We start from the raw sequence: 21802 nt of genomic DNA, 5'->3' as shown, positions 1-21802 counted from the left end.
AATCTAGTAATCACTCGATCACGAATGCCGCTATAATCGAAACATCAAGATTCCAAAAAACCCGTCTATAGTTGTCCAAAAAAATCGGTGGAAACCGGTTTAGAAAAGCCGAGTCAATCACCTTAATTCACACCAAAAAAGTTTACATAAGTGCGTATAAATAAATGTCCTTTATCTTTTCTCCCATTAACAATCGAGAATTTCTGGTTGTTTAAAATGTAATAGAATTCCAGGTCCATCTAGTTTCATATTCAAAACAAAAACAACCAAAAAAATGAACATAATTCATAATTGTATGTTAAATGTGATTATTTTAAGCTCAGAAATGTATGGATTGTTTTAATATACAAAAGTATATTTTTTGACTTTAATAGGTGTTATAAGTGTACTTCATTTTGATATCATCTGAACATTCTAGAATCCTTACAAATTATTATATAATGCCCTCTTTTCTCATTTTTCAATCATTGTAACATATACTAGTTTATATAATAATTATATAAAACGTAATTAGAAATTAAATAAAGAGTTATGAAATCATTATAAATAATCTCGAAATAAATATTAAATTAACATAACAAAAGATAAAAAATAAATATATAATATTCGCCCCAGAAATGTATTAGTAAATCAAATAGCTGTTTTCTGGCCGCCTATAGAACTAACATTCTTATTGATTTATCTTTCTTTATTCTATGTTCCTTTCAATCGTCCACTTAAATCGTATTGACCATTTGTTTACAGTCCAACCTTTTATATATTTATTCGGTCAAATAATTATATTCAGAGAATATGATCACGATTAAAAATTTCAAGATTTCAAAATACAGGATGGCAATGGCAAGCAGTTCTGGGCGTGTGTACGAGCATACACATTTGATTTTGCTGAGTTACATAAGTACTTATATTGTGCCCTCATTACCCTAGATATTTTGATATGTACTCCGATATGCGCAACAAATGTTCACATTTATGATTTTATATATGTAAACCGCTTGATGGTTGTTAGTAACAATAGAATATATAGATATGTATATCAGAATTTTTATGCTCCGGAAATGTATCGAAATTTTATAAATTTAAATATTCGAAACACACTGCAAAATCACTCTTGTTTTGATGGCACCGTAGTTTTTCAAATGGTATCAATACAAATTGAATGCATTCCTTTAGTGAACTATTCATTTTATTCGATGTTTCCGTTATTATTGGCATTTCTCTTTCTTACAAGTCAGTTTCGCCATATAGAGCAGTACTGAAGGACATGTAATCAAGAGCTCCAGGCACTCCGTTGGGTCCTTTGTATGGTGGCATTCTCTGTATGCAATATTCTGCTTGATCTGGAGGGAGTTCACGTCTGAGCTCATCAGGCAATATATATGGCTAAGTAACAGAAAAACCAATATTTATTGATATCATAGATGCTTATGCATGCATATCGTCGTTTAAAGTACAAAACCAAGTATCGTCATTCTAAAAAACCGCGTAACTGACATTTGTTCCAAAAATGAGATTTTCTCAACTCCTGCCATCAAGCCTTATGCATTCATATCAAAATATCGATTTATAATACATACCAGCCAGAAATAAGTTTGCTTTATAAAAGAGAGAACCGTTTTGAAATAACACAGTTTTTACTCTCTACTGTAAAAGTTGGACAACCTCACATACGCGGTTTTGCATTATTTTTATACGCAGTTTCGTAATTTAAAAGACGATATGTACTATGTATGAGCTACATATGACTTGTATCTTACCTTATCGGCTGCGAGAATTCTGAACGAATCAATCACTTGTTCGGCGGTATCAGTATCGGTGCTTTCTCGAGTCATAAAATCAAGGAAGGCATCGAAATGCACATAACCAGTTGAGTTGGGGTCGACGACAGCTAAAATTCTTTGGAAATCCATTTCTCCTTGTCTGTCTTTTCCGATAGAATAACCCAAAGAGACAAGGCATGACTTAAATTCTTCAGGAGTTAGTCGTCCGGTACGGTTCTTATCGAAGTGATTGAAACTGGACCGGAACTCATTTAATTGCTCTTGACTTATTCCCTTAGAGTCACGTGTAAGAATTTGATTTTCGACTTCATTGATATTACGATTAATAGAAGTCAACAGTTGTTCCCAGCCAACGCGCAATGTTTCCATTGTGTAATTCGTGTAACGATTTTCGAATATCATAGATTCTTGCACGGCCTGGTGAATCTTCTCTAACTCTTCAATGTTGGGTTTGTAGGCATATACTGCCTGTTCGTACTCCTTAAGGCGATGCAATTGATCTTCGAGCGAGCCTTGTAGGCCCATTCCGATTGAAGTAACAGCATCCATCTGTCGCTCAATCCATGGTCCTACAATGTTTGCCTTTTCAGCGAACTGCCTACGCAACATTTCATTATTTTGTTGTTTACGTAGCTCATTTGCAAGCGTTTGGTCACGTTGTGGTACCAATTGACGAACGTCACTCCACTTTCTTGTCATATCATTGGCAGTGAGTGTTGTGTACGGATTTTCCAAGCCTCCAGGGACTTGGTGTTGCTTAACAATTGATTCCACTTCACGTACTAAGTTGACAATCAAGTTGAACTCCTTATCAGCTTCTCCCAATGTGGCCTTAAACTGATCATGCGCTTGAATGAGACCTTGTATTTCCTCCATTGTATGTACAATAAACATATCAACTAAATCTTCACGTGTGCCATCTAACCAGTTGTTGAACGGAGCAGCTCTTTTAGCGAACTCCAGGTGCAGTATATCGATTTTCTCCAAGATACGTTCAGCCTCATCTAAGGCTGTTCGACGACGCTGCGTGAGCGCACCCAAGCGATCCCATTGATCACAGATACGTTGACAGCGAGCATTAACCGATATACAATCGTGATATTCGAGAGTACTGGAAGATAAAAGAAAAGTGTTAAAGAGTTACATTTTCCAAATCATAATTAGCCTTATCATGAGTTTCAGTTTCCCCGAACCGGTTCACTTTTCACTTTTGGTTTCCATGGTTTTACTATGGGCGGATGACAAATTCTCGGGTGATTTTTTTTCAGGTGAAACTCAGGATAAGGTAGAATATTCCCAGCCAGCACAATAAACATAAAGGTGAACGAAAATGAAAAGAATTATGCCTAAAACTGGGACGTTTCAGCTTATTCTATTTTTGGTTAATTGACGGATACGTCTGTCCACTTAAATGTGCAACCATAACGTATATATGCCCAGAATAGTGCAGAAAATGCTTGTCAAGTGGATACACTTTCTGATATTTTTTCTGTATCGTGTGCAATAACACCATACGTAATAAAGCCATACTGGCTATATTTTCTTCTTTGATTGGAAATAAAACCATAAATTCGATATGGCCCTAATTCTGGCTGACAATGGAAATAAAGCCATTTGGTTTTATTCAAGGAATGAAACCGAAACCGAAACCGAAACCGTAACCGTTATCTTGAACTGAAAAGGAACGATACCGAAACCGTTTCAGGCACAGGTTTCAATCGGTTTCCAGAAATTTATAAAAATAATAAATACCAATTTCCTTGAAATAAATAATTTATTTAACCAAAATCAGCAATATTTTGCTAAAATTCTTGTTAAGTAGTAAATAAGTATGGCAAAGTAACTTTTCACAAAAAGCTACTAAAAAGATGCCTAGTAAATTAAATCTCCGATCTGGCATCGGTTATTTGGAAGAAGTTATTTTGATTTTAATTTTCACATGTATAGTTGTAAATCGTACATAAATGAAGGGTTTTTTTTTAATTATTTAGTAAATATTTGACGATAATGAAAATAGGGGTATTCCCTTAAACTCGTATAAGCCTTGTAAACCTCGAAAATCTCGTAAATTTCACAAATTTCAAAATTTGTATGGAGCTCTATTTACGAGACCCTCGTAAATTTACGAGGCAAATTTGATGCGCAAACGACCTCGTAAACTTCAGTGTTGCCGAGGGACCGAAGATTTTATACTAAAATGTATGATAAAATATCGAAAACAAATGGAAAAATAATAGGTGAATAAAATTAATACATTTCATCCACTAACTGTATTTACATGGGTTTTCTACAAATTCTCGCATTTCTAATTATATTTAAGCTTCCGTTCGAGCTGACGGACTGTTATGAAAAATACTACGAAACAAAATTGTATTCACGAAACCCTTTTCAGCCAGTCACTTTACGCACCTATTTATTCATTTGCAAAAGGGGGGCGTTCCCGTAAGAGCCTCGTAAACTTACGAGTTTTACACAGTTTAAGATTTTAGAGTTTAAGGGAATCCCCCAAATTATATTTTAGTTTTCATACATCTTCAATTTTACAGCAAAAAGTAAACATTTAAGTGAATCTGGTGATGACTTTGCTGCTGTGAATCGATAATCGATTAATTATATTTTAGTGTTAATATCATCAGTGAACTGTAATTTTTGATTTTCTTTCCTCAACGTTTAAGACATTAGGGGTATTCTCTGAGTCTTGCAAAGCCCTTGCATGGTGCACAGATTGCACGGATTGCACGGTTAAAACCGGTTTTCGTATGGGACAGCTTTGCAAACCGTGCAATCCGTGCACCGTGCAAGGGCTTTGCAAGACTCAGAGAATACCCCTATTGTGATTTTGAATAATATCAACAAAATGTCTGTGAAAATCACACTTACTTATATGTATGTATATCAAATACCTTTCAGCAACAACCCTCATTATATAATAAATAATATAATATTATGTCTCCATTATTAGATTTAATGCGGATTTAGCCCTTTGAGGAGATTTAACGTTAAATCTTTTAAGATTTACCATTAAAATTAAATCTCGAAAGGCAGTAGATTTAAGTTAAATCTTCGCTAAATCTTCAATGATCAATAATTGATCAATAAATACAATTTGTTGGGTGTGGCAACCACAAATTCACATGCCATAAGTCAACTGACATTTGTATTTTCAATATACAGTTGCGGACGTTGAAATCTAGCCTATTAAAAAAGCATGTATTTCCGTATTTTTAGGCGTTTTTATATTTTGGTCAGTTTTGAAGGAAAATTATTAATATTTACATAACTTTGTTTGTAATAAATTAAGATGTTATTTTAAAAACTGAAAATTCAAAAAAAATGTTTTATGATAATATCATGCAGAGTCTTCTCCGCTTTCTATAAATCCTTTACGCGCTGCGACATAAAATTTATAAAATTCCGTAATGGGTCTGCTTCGATAACATTGCACCAAACATCCTCTAGAACTCAATTCGGCTCAAGAAATAAATTGGCAGTCATATTTGCTAACTAGGTTTTCATGATATGCCAAGGACCCACGATTTGATTTTGAAAAGAGAGTTTATTTCCCCAACAGCTCTTTAAAAATTTTTCTTTCCGCAAATGTTCTTTCCCATTTTGATAATATTTCTTAAATTCGGGAAAATGATTCGGAATATGGTACCATAAGTTACATTTTCCAAACTATATGAAGGGGTTAGAATCAGAAGGGTCTAAGTGAAATTTTTTGAAAATATAAGTTATACCCATATTTGTATAGTTAAATATAGTGTTTATTTGGTGACAAAGAGTTATCATTCTTTGAATCAGTTAATTAGCCTGCATTCATTTAGGCAAGAATCATTTCAGATGCATTTACACAGAATTGACAATAAGTAATCAACTTTAACCTTAATTATCTCAAAAAAAAATTCCAGATCTACTTAGATTCTTTTGATTCTAAACCCTTCATATGTATGTAGGGCACCCCTTGTTACTCTCGGAATAAAGCACTCTTTTACATATATTAGCGGTTAATGCCGGGTATGCATATATTTATTGAATATTAAAACGTTTAATTACATGGATCAGCGTACGATGTGCGTTGGGTACTTCTTCGTTTCGTACTTCGGTTCGTTTGGCAGTGTGGAGTATCGTCGTAGGTCAGGGTTGCGTTTTTAAGTACGGCCGTACGTTAGTGCGTCAGTACTTATTTCCGCTACGAGTGGTCCGTGCGTTGATTCCCACATATATTATACATATTTACCACGAATACGAAGCCAATAATATTAAGAATTCACATAATGAAATTCCGCTCTGGTACCTTCCTTTTATCGGTCTGTATTTCAATAAAATCATATTTATATTTATAAACACATACACAAGCAAACGTCAAATATTTAAAAATGTGAACGTCAAAAATATCTCGTTGTGGCAATGGAGACGGTTGTGATTTAGCAACTAACTGGATTTATTAACTCTTAAAAGATAAATCTCTCAATGGAGACGTACATAGTATAATAAACAAATTTCTGCATTCAGATCTAAGCAAATGTGGTGGAACATAATTATTAGTTTGTATAATTGATTCAAAGGTGTTTATATAAATTAAAATTAATCACAAAGTTTAATTTCGCCAAAAACAAACCTTGGAAGGTACATATTTATTCAATAAATAATTTTTTTTGTCAAACTTGTTTTAATTTTTTTATTCCAAAATCGAAACCGGAACGAAACCGAAACAAATTTTGAATAACGAAACCAAACCCGACACCGGAACGTTATTTTGAATCGGTTTCATTCCTTGGTTATATTGCTGACTATGCAGGGTGAGCTGACAAAAGATTTTCGCTTGTAAAAATTTTTATTAGTAATTAATTTTAATTAGTAATCAGGCAACATTTTTATTTTTATCGCTCCGAGTTTTAAAGTGATGCGAAAAATATTTATCACTCACATTTTTAAAGCACAAAACTTGAAACACAAACCCGAAAAGCTTTTTTCGCCAAACTTTAAATTCAGAAACCGACAATAGAGAAAAGACCGAATCTAGAAAAATCGATGACAAACCACTAAGTAAGCAAGAAGCACAAAAAGTGTTCCACCGTCTCATCGCCTTCAAGGCAGGATGGGCAAATGGAGTAGTCATTTACGCCTATCGCAGTCAGGTGTTTGTGCCACGCGAAGTGAACACTCAGCAGTCCAACAAGTTGTATGCAGTGAGAGCAAAAAAACTAAATAGACCTTTTGAGATTGAAGGCAGCATCAGTTTTGCCTACCTGCATCTCCTCGATGCCTCGCAGTCATTGCTGAGCGAAGTATTCACCCAGTTTCTGATGGTGGCTTCGATGGCCGAGGTGGGGAGTGCTATAGCTGGTTGCGGATCGAGGAATACCTGGTCTACGTCTCCAGAGTGACCTCGCACCCAGAGTAAAGCAGGCTCCTTATGTTTACCAACATAATTTAATAGAGACTTGCATTTCCGAACCAGTCTGAAAGTACTTAGTTAGAGGGCTGGCCAATGCCTTAAGTGCAGCTTGGCTGTCCCTACAGACACGTAAACTCCTTGCCCTCCTCCATCTTGCCCTTTTTCACCACGTAGTCCATGGCTTTGAGGATTGCATTTACCTCAGCCTGAAAGACCGAAGTATATTCGCCAAGAGAAAAGTTAAGCTTATTACGATTAACTTCGAAAAAGACCCCAGATCCTGACCCAGAGTCAGTTTTGGAGACATCAGTAATGTGTGAGTCCTGGCTCAGTGCTGGAATTAAACCAGTATTCAGCCTCAGGGAACTAGAATCTCTTCAACAAAGGTAATGGTGGCGTACTATCCTGTGCATTGAATATACACAAATGCTCAAATCTCTGCTGCCAGCAAGTTCCGCCTCGTCCCACTGAGAGTTATATCAACATCCGTTTCTTTTTAGTCTGCAGGTGGCTTTTACGGCGTCCACACGTATGAAGACACAAAGTGACGGTAAGTGCAGAAGTGCGTCACTTTACACCACTCAAAAAACTTTTAAATATAGAGGCTACCAAGCAACCATAAGATTAATTTTCCCCCATATTTTTTTCACACCAACTTAGACCCCCGTCGAGTCTCCCGTGGTCACCTGCACCACTTTGGGAATCGCTATCTTAGACAATGCAGTAATTTAAATGAATTGTATTTAAATGAAAACTTAAAAAAGATATACTAAAAAAGTAAAAATAACCACTCGTGCTCATATTAATTTCATCATGTATGTACATATGTATATTAGACTGCATCACTCCCCATACAAAAAAATCCGTACTGTTTTTCCACTGGAATTCTAAAATCTATTATATTATAAGACTCCCACCAAAATATATCGCAAAAATATTGAGATTTACGTGAGCTGGACCGATTTGAAAATTGAGTTTTTATTAATAAAAACAGTTTCTTTAAATATTTTTTGAAAAAAAAAATACCTCATATGACTAAACAGTTTAAACTTAAAAAGTTTGCATAAAAATATTTAAAAAAAATTCTACGGAATTATGATAATGAGATTTTTGGTGCTGTTTTTGAACTTTTTTCAAAGACTGGCTTAAGAAAAACTTGAATAACTCAGCCAAAACCTTACCAATTTAGACTTATTAGGTAAGGTATTTTCTCACCCTTTTAATTTCTTAGCGAATAAGCTCATTCAAAGTATGAAAGAGGAAACTAAGATAAACGAATGTCATTCCATGTTGAATTAAGATGTGTTGGTATTTGATAAAGGAAATATTGGGACGTGAATAATTTTTTTGCCTAAAAAATAAAAAGGGTGAGAAAATACCTTTCCAGTGATACCTCATAAGTCTATATCGGTAAAGTTTTGGAGCAGTTATTCAAGTTTTTCTAACACAAATCTTTGAAAAAAGTTAAAAAACAGCATAAAAAATCTCATTATTATAATTCCGTTGATACAATTTTTTAATATTTTTATGTACATTTCTTAAGCTTAAACTGTTTTTTCATCTGAGGGGATTTTGTTCAAAAAAACCTTTAAGAAACTATTTTGATTCATAAAAAACTCCATTTTTAGAGGTATTTTCAAACCGGTCCAGCTCAAGGTTTTGTAAGAAAAACTATTTTTAGTAATGAAATGTTTACTTTTTAAATTTGAAGAAATTTTTTTTCTTCATTCGCTGGCGACAACAAGACAAAATGGGTGAGAATCATCGGCCTAAAGAAATTTGATGTAGGCTAAAGAGACGAAATTCCCTTAAATGCCGAAATGTATTTGTCGACAATTGTGGAGACCTATTGGTTCTGCTAAGTCCCTGTCAGGGCTGTCAACTATACTTAGCTATGAAAAACCGCGTATGTGAATTGTAGTGTTAATACTATTTACTATTGTACTTTGTTCATTTTTGTACTTTGTTATTTTTGAAATTATTGAATTAAGTTCTTTTTCAATTTATGTAAATCAAAAAGAAAATTTTTGATTACTTCAGAATTTTTTTTTCTGTGAAATTTAAAATACGTTAAATTAAAAATAAGTTTATATAAAAATAACAATTTTAAAAATACAATTTTATAATTAAATACACCACAATTGGCGATCCTGCCAGGAGTCGTTGGTTATTTTATATTCGTGTTCAGTATCAAACATACGGTCAGCTTTAATTAGTAAAGAAAAAAAGTGCAAACTTGTAGCACTGATAGTTAAAAGTCCAACATTCGTCCGGGGGGGAGAATCATCGGCCTAAAGAAATTTGATGTAGGCTAAAGAGACGAAATTCCCTTAAATGCCGAAATGTATTTGTCGACAATTGTGGAGACCTATTGGTTCTGCTAAGTCCCTGTCAGGGCTGTCAACTATACTTAGCTATGAAAAACCGCGTATGTGAGGTGTAGTGTTAATACTATTTACTATTGTACTTTGTTCATTTTTGTACTTTGTTATTTTTGAAATTATTGAATTAAGTTCTTTTTCAATTTATGTAAATCAAAAAGAAAATTTTTGATTACTTCAGAATTTTTTCTTCTTTGAAATTTAAAATACGTTAAATTAAAAATAAGTTTATATAAAAATAAAATTTTTAAAAATACAATTACAATACACCACATGAGGTTACATAAATTATTTTCTAGAGAGTAAAAACACTCATATTTCAAAATGGTTCTCTTTTTTATAAAGCAATCGCATTTCTGGCTAGTATATTTTAGGACGAATGGATAAGGATTGAGCCAAGAGCTTGTGTTAGAAAATCCAATTGTTGGCAAAAAATGTCAGTTACGCGGTTTTGCAAAACGACGGTACGCTGTTTTGTACTTTAAACGACGTTATACATACATACATGTGTACATTAGAGCTGCAAAACTATCGATAGTGACGAGATTCGATAGTTTGAAAAATACTATCAATATTTTCGATAGTATCATATACTATCGTGTTGTATATGTAGGGAAACTTCAACTCCGAACAAAATGTGTGTAACTGCCGTCCCTAAATTGGCGCGTCAAGCGCCAAACAACTGTCAAAAATCGGAAAGAAAGAGAAAGGACAAAAAAGTGAAAGAGGAAACGAGAATAAAAACGAGAGGAAATGGGAAAACGTCAAAAATTACGCCGCGTACGTTAGACATTTTCATGCTAAAAAAAATCAGTACTTTTCAGTACATTTTTATTCAAAGCAAAATTGTGAATGTATACATACTTATAAGTATCAGATAATACTTTAAAACCCCAGAGTAGTTGTTTTTAACAATACTTTGGTATATTAATAAAATATAGTTCACAAAAAAATAAAAGTGTTATTCATTTCAACATGAGTGTACACGGAAGTCAATAAATTATTTTATATTTATGACATTTTTGAATAGCAATAATGAGATCACTTCCATCTGCAGTGTTTAAAGAATTCTATACATTTCATTTCCAATTACTTTTAATATCTAGTTCACTTTAAAAAATTTTTATTAGAAACTGGTTTCTCTCTTTGCACCAGCAAGCAAACTTTGTACTCCCCGTTGCTTCGTTTGAGTGTGGTATTGAAACAGAAAAACAAAATTGCATCTTTTTTCAAACTGTTTTTGTTTTGTTGTTATTATTAAACTGAAAGTTATTTTCGAAATAACTAGCAACACTCGACAAAAAAAGTCAGCCTTCTTTTTAAATAATTTTACCTTCATCATATTATCGCAACTGGTACGTAACGACCCGGCGATATCCCATAAAACGATTGATATTTTTGTTGTATTAATTTCTTGGGCATATCAAATATTATCTAAAACATGTCAACTATAATTAAATTATTTTCTTCTTACTTTTCACAGTACAGTTACGTAATGTAAAGAAATTCCTAAAGTATTTTGTTTGAATTGAAAATTCAGTGCAAATCAGTACAAATTTTGAAAAATCAGGACATTAGCTGGTTGAAAAAATTAAAAAAATCAGTACAAGAGCTGAAAAATCAGTACTGTACTGATAAAATCAGTACGTCTGGCAACCGTAACAATGGAAAACGCAACGCTTAGCGCTCCAATTTAGGGACGACAGTAATATATACATATGTACATATGTAAATATAATTATTGCAAATATATAAGTATAAATATTACATCTTACGCGTGAAATTCTAAATATTTTCCTTAGTTCAATTCACAGCGTCACTTATTTAAGTAAAGATCACAAAATTTCAATGCACCGGCACTATTGAAACTATCGACTATCGCCCGAAAACAATCGATGTTTTTCCAAAAATAAAACTATCGATACTATCTTTAATTGGGCGCGTAATATGCGGAGTGCCTTAGAATAACAATATGAGACAACGTCATTTAAACTTAATTATTCTTCTTGCGAATTGAAAGAATATACATACATATGCACTTTTGTTCAAAGTATTGATGACACTGTTTGCAATCTCCCTGTTGTTTTTCGACAAAAAAAGCAGTACGGCTTCACATCAGACATCATTAGACAAATTTGGCATGCACTTGTTTTCACGAGATAATTCACGTAGACTGCATAATTGTGCATACTTGTTAACGTAAACTTAAAAATTTACATTTAATTTAATCAATTCCGTTTTTTAGTTATCATTCTAATATTTTTAAGCGTTTTGGCCAGTAACGCATATTTACACTTTACAGCGGAGCAGCCGTGGTGCTCGCGCGATGCTTGCCATGCGATTCTTTTTATACCCGAGCACACTTGTGCATAAGGGTATTATAACTTTGTTCACATAACGGTTGTTTGTAACAGGCAAAACGAATCGAGATAGATATAGACCAGTGGTGCACACGGGAGTCTCCGGGAGCTACTCGACTTTCACATACAAGTCGTGTGTGCGCAGCTACCGAACTTATGCGCCGCTAGCAGCCGGTCAGTTTGCGTTTGTACTTCATGACGTAAGCATCTCATGTGCGAGCTGTTTTGCTGAGTACACACATACAGATACAAAAATATTGCGCTTGTATTGGGAGCTCTGCCAACGCCGTGCACCACTGATATAGACTAATGTATACATAAATGATCAGAATGAAAAGAGAAATCTATTAAGCGGTGACTGTCTGTCCGTCCGTCCGTCTGTGCACACGATAACTCGAGTAAAAATTGAGATATCTTAACGAAACTTGGTACGTGCACTTATTTCGGGCGTAGGACGGATGGTATTGAAAATGGGCAAAATCGGACTATAACCACGCCTACCTCCCATATAACGGTAATTTTCAGAAATACGAAAACTGCGATATTTTAGTAACTACTGAAGATGATTCACTCAAAATTGTCATTTACAATAATTTTTAGACGAAAAATAAGACTAATTTTTGGAAAATGGGAGTAGCCACGCCCACTTATGGTTACATCACCCACCAATTTCTTCCAAACTTGACACAGTTGTTAGCCTTGGTACAGCATACCAAATGGCCGAAAATTTTTAAAATCGGACAATAACCACGCCCACATCCCATATAACGGTAATTTGGATAAATACGAAATCTTCGATAAATCAGTAAATATTAAAGCTAATTTATTCAAAATTGATGCTTGCAACAATTCTTTACCAAGAAATACGTTTATGATAAAATTTTGGAATATGGGCGTGGCACCGCCCACTTATGATCACATATATGTATCTCGGTAACCGTTCTACCAATTTGTACCAAACTCGGTATGGTCATTGTGCTTGCCACATAAAAGCAAAACGTTGAAAATTATTGAAATAGGACTAAAATTGAGGCCGCTTTTCACATAACGGTAAATTTCAGAAAAGCTTAATCTTCAATATTTCGAAATTTAAGGACGCTAATTTAATCAAAATTGATACACCCCGGCTTGCCATTTGTCGGTAGCCTTCGGAAAGCTGAAAATCATATATTTAATACTTGCGCCAGGTATTTAAGGTTCGGCTCCGCCCGAACTTAGACTTTCTTACTTGTTTATTTATTTATTTATTTATTAATATTTTTTTATAAAAGTCTAGCTCATTATACTTGTAACGCCGCGCGATAGTAAATTGTAAACACAAATATCAATATATTCGCGAAACCATGGACTAAATATAGTAAAATTGCGTTTTTAATTCTTCACTCTGACGCCAGTAATTCAAAAATCAATTAACAAATTCAGAAAAATTTGCTTAGAGAAGAAGTATGGGTATCAAATTAAAGAGGAAATCCTGTAGAGTTTAAACAGATTCAAGTTTTTGGTGCAGAAGAACTGGTAAGCGTTGAAAATGACCTTTTAAAATTTTATTCTTGAAATTTCGCAATATTTGTTTTTGAAAAAATTATAAGTTAAGGACTTATATAAACTCGATAACATCCTCGAATTTCGTCCTTCTAACTTTATCAGCTTAAAAAATTACCTACTCGCCCTTGTGAACCAAAAAATTTTATTTTTTTTTTTAATTCTAAAAAACTTTCCTCTTGCATTTGGTACCCATATTTTTATTCTACATTGCATTGAGTTTTTTAAATAATTTTTGAAATTAGTCATATCTTTGAAAGTCCTTTAAAATAAATCCTGGCATCAGAGAAAAAAAAATAAAAACGCCACTTTAAATAAAATTTGTTGTTTCTAATAAATTTCAATTTCGATAACGTTGCTGTAAGAGTGGCAATGGCCCAGTGAGCAGAGCACTTTGTGCCATTCGAGAGATCCGAGTTCGATCCTCGGTAACGGATTTTTTTTCTTTTTATACAATTTTTTCTTTTAATTTTTTCGTTTTATTGCTTAAAAAATAAAAATTTTTTTATTTTATTTAATGTTTAGAAACTTTATTGATTAATCTTTTTTCTTATTTTACTTAGTTTTCTCACATTTTTAGTTTTTGTTGTTTAAAAAAATATTTTTTTTAATTTCGTTTAGTTTTCAGAAAACCTATTGCTAAACGACAAATAAAATAACGCTATCCTCCTCGTTAGCAGATCTTTTAGTTAGTCATTCGAAATAAAGAAGAGCTTTCAAGATAGTTGCCGAAATATAAAGACTTTTGTCTTTCGAAATAAAAAAAGAAAAAAAAACGTCGCCGAGGATCGAACTCGGATCTCTCAATGGCACGTCAGTGCTCTGCTCACTCAGCCATTGTGACTGTTGGGGCAGTGCGGCGCAAAATGATATAAATACTTCTTTTTATTTTACTGATTTCAAACTGAACGAAAAAAGCGAGTGATGATGAGAGGAAACATTAATTACTGATTTAACGATCATTAATTAAGTGTCCGTTATGCCCGTATGATACTACTACTTTTTTTCTGTATTTTTCTTTTGAAATACAAACAAAAAAACTGACGAAAGTCAAATTACAGAAACGATTCGGCAATGCGTTAGAGAGAAACAAATTATGTGTGAAAAACAGCTGAGTTTTGACATATCCTTACCGAAATTCAAATAAACGAAATTAAAATTTGCGTAAAACAGTTTTGTTACATTAAAAAATTTAATTAAATTAAAGACAATAACGTATTTAATTTAATTGTATTTCCATTTTGTTTATGCGTCTCGTCTGGCAAAATGCAAACAGCTGTGTAAGAAAAACGAACGAAATGCAGCCATCCGTCAAAAAAACCTAACGAAATACAAGTTGGCCGGACTGTTTTTAACAACCTAGTTTGTTTTTCGTCAGTTTTTCGTTTGTTTTTTGGTATATAGCTTACTCCCTTACACAAGTACTGAAATCGTATATAACTTTCTCTTTCTTTCAAAATACAGTGTAAAATACACTCGAAATGTGTTTTCCGTTTTTGCCAGAAATGTTTTCGTTTTGTTTATTTTTTTATTCATTCTAGTGCCAATCAATTTTTTTCGCCATCGTTCCTAGCACATTCGGATTCTTCATAAAATTCCTCCAGACCATAGCTCTAAAGTCAATTTCGAGCCTGCGCAATTTTAAAAGAAGGCATCTTTAATTGATGCTAAGTTAATATGCAGATTAAAATTTACTAAAGTGTTACGAATGAAATTTTTTGTAATGCATTTTTGTATTTGGGGGTTTTTTGATACGAAGAATTAATTTTTTATATTTAATTCTTATTTAAAGAACCGCAAGATGGCGCTACAAATCAATAGTCCAGTCAAGTCAGCTCAAAAAATGGGGGTAAGCTTACAATAATTCGCTGATTAAAGCTGAAAATCGGAACGAATGTTGCGAACGCTATTATGAATGAAATGTCAAAAGTCCCCATCGATCCCACGTCTGCAAAAAAAGTTATTCAGGGTTAAAAGGTCACATAAATTGATTTTTTTAATTTTTTAACAAAACGCTAAGGTTTGTCTAAAAATAGGTGAGACGATAGTGTAGATCATACAATTATCTATAAAAACTGTTATAACATTTTTCTTCCTAAGGACTACAATTTATGAGATATAGCGATTCAAAATTGTAGTAAAAGGTGTGTACTCCATAATATGCAAATCATAAATTTGTATAGAAACTTTTTGTATGTATCTCTACTTAAGTGCTCATAACTTTTACGTTTATTATTCAATTTAGATAAGCAGGGCCTTATTGTATTAATGAAGAATCATGCTTTGACGTGCAAGAATCCAAAAGTTAACAGGTTGTTGCATGTTGATATTTTTACCGAAAGTAACTTTTTTTATTATTATTATTTTTATTATTATGCAAAATTGTCGATGAATCAATATTTAGCTCCTAATCCGTTTGGAAAATATTGTTTATGCAGAAGATAGTAAATTTAATGTGCTTCACTACTGTAGAAAGAAATTTTAGATCCGCCTGCTATATAAAAGAAAATATACAATTAAGTGAGAGCACTTTTTCACATCTCTAAAATTGTACATGACAAGTAACCCCCATTTTTCTCTATGAGTATGCGATTCATTTCATGAAGTATGAAAAATTCGGTTTGTATGGGAGGTGCCACGCCCTTTTTTCCAATAGCTCCAATTTTTCTCCATCGGTATGCTATTGATTTCCCCCATACCAAGTTGCTGTACTCTACCATGAATACTTCCAGAGATGCAGTTTGAAAAACTCGGTTTGTATGGGAGGTGCCACACCCCTTTATATATCTAAATATTTTTCAGCAGTAGGTGTCCAAAATTTCAAAAAAATCGGTAGAGCCGTTCTCGAGATTTGCGAACAGAAAAAAACGGCTGTCAAAATATATACATATTAGTATAGATTTGCTTTGTAGTGCCACTTTGAATCATCTATATCCCCTTCTGATCCAGTATCAGAATATATTCCACCTTTGGGTGAAATAAATGAACAACATTTACTTTCACAAGCAGAATTTAAAGATCGTGTACGCGATTTAGAATTGTCCAAATAACTTTTAGGTTCAAGAATGAAACAATGGAAATTTTCGCAAGAAAATGTCAAGATTACATTTCGTAGAACTGATAAAACTGGTGCTTTTGGATCACTATTCAGTGAAAGCACTAAAAATAGTAATTTGGTTTATTGAAATGATAGAAATGCATTGCTTGACAAATTTGGATATAACCATGTCACATATGATTGGCGTCTATTCATTGTTGGTTCAACAAAAAGTAAAATTAAAACGTTTATTACATTATTGCATATTCTAATCTTCTTTTGTTTTTAAGGTTCGAAGGCAGTGCATTTACACAACAGTGGCTTGTTTCCATCAGTCCCATTGGCTTACGCTACTGATATCAAAGAATCTTATGACTGGATGGCTGAAATATTAAATGTCATAGATTACAAAATTCACAAGTGGCTAATTGTAGCAGATTTCAAAGTACTAACAATTTTTAATGGCATGCAGGGTGGTAGCACAAAATATCCATACTATTTTTGTGAATGGGACAATCGAGTGCAACTTAGCCTACACTACGTTCAAAAATATTGGGTCCTACGTACGTCATTTGTAGTTGGTAAAAATAATAGTATAAATATTCCTCTAGTTAATCTAATGGACACTATTTTACCACCTCTGCATATTAAACTGGGTTTAATAAAACAATTTGTGAAAACACTTGACAAAAATGGTCCAACATTCAAATATCTTGAACAAATTTTTCCACGAATAACCTACGCGACATGATTTAAAACAAAATTAAATTATATTACCTTCCTTTTATTAGCTCGGGATGTAACTATGTAATATTGATGCGCCTAAAAGATGCAGCGATTTCTATTCTCAAGTTACATACCTGATGACAGTACGAATGGCAATTATAATAGGGAGGTTTTAGTTTTTTAACTATAATTTTATTTTTAGCTGGTATTTTTGTCGGTCCACAAATACGGGAACTGATTAGGAACGGCAATTTTTTACAACAAAGGACGTCTTTAGAAAAAAAAGCATGGAAATGTTTTCTTCTTTTCTTGAAAACAAAAACAGGGAACATTATGAAAACATAGTGAGTGACATGATGCCTGCCTACCATGCCATGGCATGCAATATGTCCATTAAATTGCACCATCTGCATGCTCATTTGAATATATTTCCATAAAATTTAGGCCATATGAGCGATAAACAAGGTAAACGATTTCACCAGGAAATTCTAAATATTGAGCAGCATTAGTATGCTCTCCAACTACTGTTAGTCTCTTCAAAGAGATACTAGCAGCAACGTATATAAAAAACCAACAAAACGAAAACATTTCTAGCAAAATAAATCACTATCACTAAATAAAGCATTACTAAGCCATTTATTATTCGATTTTAATTTACTTATGACTTTTGGAAAACTGATTTTATGTACTTTTTTATAAGGATCAAATAATTTGTTTCTATTGCCTCACGATCAAATAAGAGCGCGAAGAAAATTAAAGTTTTTTGAAAAATTTACGTTTTTTTTAATTAATCTCTGGACAATGGATGTATGCCATTTTTTTCATTTGGTGGCACACTAGTTTTATTACTTAACATTCGGTCGTTATGGAAAGAACATTTTTACCATTTAATATTGACATTTTGAAGTATCTTAAACTTTTAAGCAGGGATCACACGATTTGTACATTTGTACAGATTTGTAAATTTTGGCAACCACAGAGTGGTGTTGTTAGAAACTTGAGTTCAGCTTAATAACTGCCAAAATGTAATAATCGTGTGATCCCTGCTTTAAAATGAAAAACTCGTTAAATTTCAAAAATTACAAAATAGCTGCGAAAGATATTCTGCATGCTGCCATTTTTTGAATTTGGTGGCACACTCTTGAAACTTCACAGATATGCTATATTTGATGCGAACTTTCATTGCCTCTAATATATGAACATTCTATTTAAAAACTTCGGTACTTTTCGCTTAAATAAACGTTTTATGGCTAAAATTGTTCAAATACTTGATTTATTTTTTATTTTACTTGTTTCTGGAACTCCATTGATTGAAATAAATGCAAGAAGAACGTTTTAGTGTCTTTTTTTCCGAGAGAAGGGAGTGAAATTAAAAACAAAACAACTTGTGAGATTTCATTTGAGATTCTTTAATCATTATGCTGAGACTGCAAAGCCATTGACCGATGTTACCAAAAACAAGAAAAGAAGTCTAAGTTCGGGCTAAGCGGAACATTAAATACCCAGCGGACGTACTACGTATATTTTTTTAACCTTTCCAAAAACTACCATTATAGGCCCTTACTATAAGTTGCTATCGAATTTTCTGTCGAACAGAATTTAACGCTCGATGCTGTAGCGAAGTGTTGGAAAATTGCGAATAATTTTAAACTGTTTTTATTAATATCATGCAGGTATAACGTCGTGAATACTAAACACAATCTCGAAAGGCTGATTTCCCAGAAAGAACAAAATCGTAGAGCTGTTGATAGTTTTAAAATATTTTAAATAGATTTGGCTCGATAGCATTGCTGCAGCAGGTTTTGTGTAGCGGTCAGCCTTTTTAGACAGTTGGACAGTTTTTAAAAAATCTGTAGACAAATTTCCTAAATATATTATAAGTCAAAATATATTCGAAAGACTACACTTAAACATTTTCTACTCCTGGCCAGTTTACTAAGCTCTCATCGTCTGACGAATTGTCGAAACAGAACTCCGTTATACTAATTTTTACCAAGTTTTTATAAACTCGCTTTCTTTTTTATTTCATTTTAATTTGCACAAATTTACATAAATATGTATAAGTACACTGTTTAGTTTGCTCGATTTGTAAACAAAGCTTCTCAGCGGTGAAAAATATACTATTGTGAACAACCTAAACGAGCGAAATTCACAATAGCGCTATTCTTCATCGAATGAGCGTCATAATACCAAATGAAAATTCGTTCGATCAGCACTTTCGACCACAGTCGAAGATCGATTGCAACTCATTATAAGGGCCATATAGGGTGGTTACGCCCTATTTCAAACATCTTCGATAGTATGTTTTGTTAGACTAAATGAGATAAAGTTGTGTAGTCATAAATTGGCCGTACCACGACCATTTTCCGAAATTGCATAATAATCTTATTTATTTTTAAGAGGGTGTTATAAGTATTAAATTTGAGTGAATTACCGAAATGTCGAAGTTTCGGTAATTCTGAAATTTGCCGTTATGTGTGAAAAGTGGTTATAATTGGTGAACCGGTTACCGAGATATCGTGCGCACAGACGGGCGGACGGACAGACAGTCTTTGCTTAATCAAATTTTCTTTTCATTCTGAGCATTTATGTATACATTTGTCTATATCTATTTCGATTCCTTTAGACTGTTACAAACAACCGTTATGTGAACAAAGTTATAATACCCTGGTGTACAAGTGCGCTCGGGTATAAAAATAAATCATGAAATTGGGAGCGTTTGCAAAGCAATGCCCGCCGCAGGCGCAGGGCGGCCCACTTTTTATTATCAAGACTGATGCTAGTGCATACGCACTCGGAGCAGTTATACACCAAGGGGAAAGGAATGGAGACCAACCATCCCATCGAATACGCTAGCACTTTTTCATTTGTCAAGCCAACTACAATCAAGCGCAGCTATTCCGCTGATATTTACACTTGATCATGTGGTTGTTGGTTTTGTTGGTTTTTGTTAATAATTCTATTTTTAGAATATTTAACGTTTAGGTATTTCATTTATCGAATCGGTATCGGGTACCGAAAAGGAAGTATTGGGTACCGCAATTTTTTGCAAGTATTGGGTATTGACAATTCAGCACATCACTAGTTACAATACAAACAAGTAGCAAGCGTCAATTTGAGATCATAGCGGTGGAATTTTTTGGACCCTTGCTAAAAATAAGGATAGCTATCAATGGATCATGATTGCACAGGATGTAGCTACACGCTGGATGGAAATTACCCATTGACAGAAGCTACCGCTAGTAACTGTAGCAGAATCCTGATCAAAGAAGTGTTTCTCCGCTATGGTATACCCTAAAGTCTGGACACATACGATGGAATGCAGTTTGTGTTCGCCATAATTCAGCAAGTGACACATTACTTCGGTATTCAGCAACGGTTTATCCGCACGTATCACCCAATACTGCATACTGAGTTTAAGCTTAGTTTGGATGACAAACAGAGTTAAACTCGCACAGAACTTGACCCCAAAAGGAACTAAATTAGCATTGGCATTGACAGTAAAATCTTACTTTAATTCCTGAGCAATTGCCGCAATCTGTTCGACACGATCCTGATGAGCAGCTAAATCGGATTCAAAAGCCTCATGCTTTTTCTTGAGGGCTTTCAAGTCATTTAATTTACATTGACGGAAGTCTTGAGACTGCAACATCTCTTCTTTTCCGCGAGTCCAATCCTCATGAGCATCAGCCTTTTAAAAAATTATAAGAATAAACAAATTTAACGCAACAACTTTTCGAAAATTGTAAATCTACCTTGTGCTTGAATTTTTGCGCCAGATGTTCTAAGCGTTCCAAGCGCATTGTTTCAGCAAGAAGCCATTCTTCAAATGCCTTTTCCGCTAACTCCAGTCCTTTCCAAGCATTCGAAATATCAGCGACCGTCTTGCCCTCGGTCGGTAGATATGCCGGACGGTTAGATAAGCGAAGTTTTGTTTGCAAAGTATTGAAGTTTGTTTCGAGTTTTGCTTTTTGTTCCACACGTGGCGGCTTGTGCTTGCGACGATAGGTTCGGTATTCTTCTAACTTCTTTTGTACACCGGCCAACGAATTGTCTGCCTGGCGAGAGTTTAACCATGGCATTGTCCGGCGTATCCATTCCAAAAGCTATCACAATCGAAAAAATCATAAAAAACGGCACATCATTTACAAATATTACTTACATCGCTTGCAAGACGTTCGTACTCCTCCATGAGGCGCTCATTCTCCTGGTTCACCTTAAGCACTTTACAAATACGGTTAGCTGCCGTCTCCGCCTAACAGTAGATAAAATACTTAGTTGTAAATAATTGCGAAATCACTTTCGGAAAATTATATTGGAATGAACGCCCTATAACGAAAGTAAGGCAATTAAGCAATAGCAAAACCAAGCGATTAAAAAGGGGTGTTACTACGCCGTGTACTTACATAAAAACAAGGCTTTTAACCTTGCATGTATTAATTAATTATAATTTTGTATGTACTTCTATATGGATAACACTGTTTGTTGTGTAATTTTGTACTCATTTTACAGAAAAAGAGGCAACAACAAAGCCGCAAATCCTTATAAAGTGAAATTATAGGCCAAGTCTGACA

General features: G+C 33.8%; 1 protein-coding gene across 4 annotated transcripts in view; it reads right to left on the bottom strand.

Moving 5' to 3' along the window:
• Window positions 1–287: 287 nt before the first annotated feature.
• The window catches only part of Actn (alpha actinin), a 76616-nt gene continuing 55101 nt past the window's right edge, over window positions 288–21802 (bottom strand). For all 4 annotated transcript variants that reach the window (XM_017612172.1, XM_017612175.1, XM_017612174.1 and 1 more), the window contains exons 6-10: window positions 21391–21483; window positions 20984–21334; window positions 20741–20919; window positions 1758–2892; window positions 288–1383 (exon numbers count right to left, since the gene is read on the bottom strand). In XM_017612172.1, coding sequence (XP_017467661.1) covers window positions 1225–1383; window positions 1758–2892; window positions 20741–20919; window positions 20984–21334; window positions 21391–21483 — 1917 coding nt within the window. In that variant the 3' untranslated portion in view covers window positions 288–1224. The remainder of the gene's footprint in view (window positions 1384–1757; window positions 2893–20740; window positions 20920–20983; window positions 21335–21390; window positions 21484–21802) is intronic.

The sequence above is a fragment of the Rhagoletis zephyria genome, unplaced genomic scaffold (genome assembly GCF_001687245.7).
Source record: "Rhagoletis zephyria isolate East Lansing unplaced genomic scaffold, Rhagoletis_zephyria_1.1 Rzeph_scaffold_00507, whole genome shotgun sequence".
In the NCBI taxonomy this organism is placed as follows: Eukaryota; Metazoa; Arthropoda; class Insecta; order Diptera; family Tephritidae; genus Rhagoletis; species Rhagoletis zephyria.
This window is presented reverse-complemented; position numbering and strand designations above follow the sequence as displayed.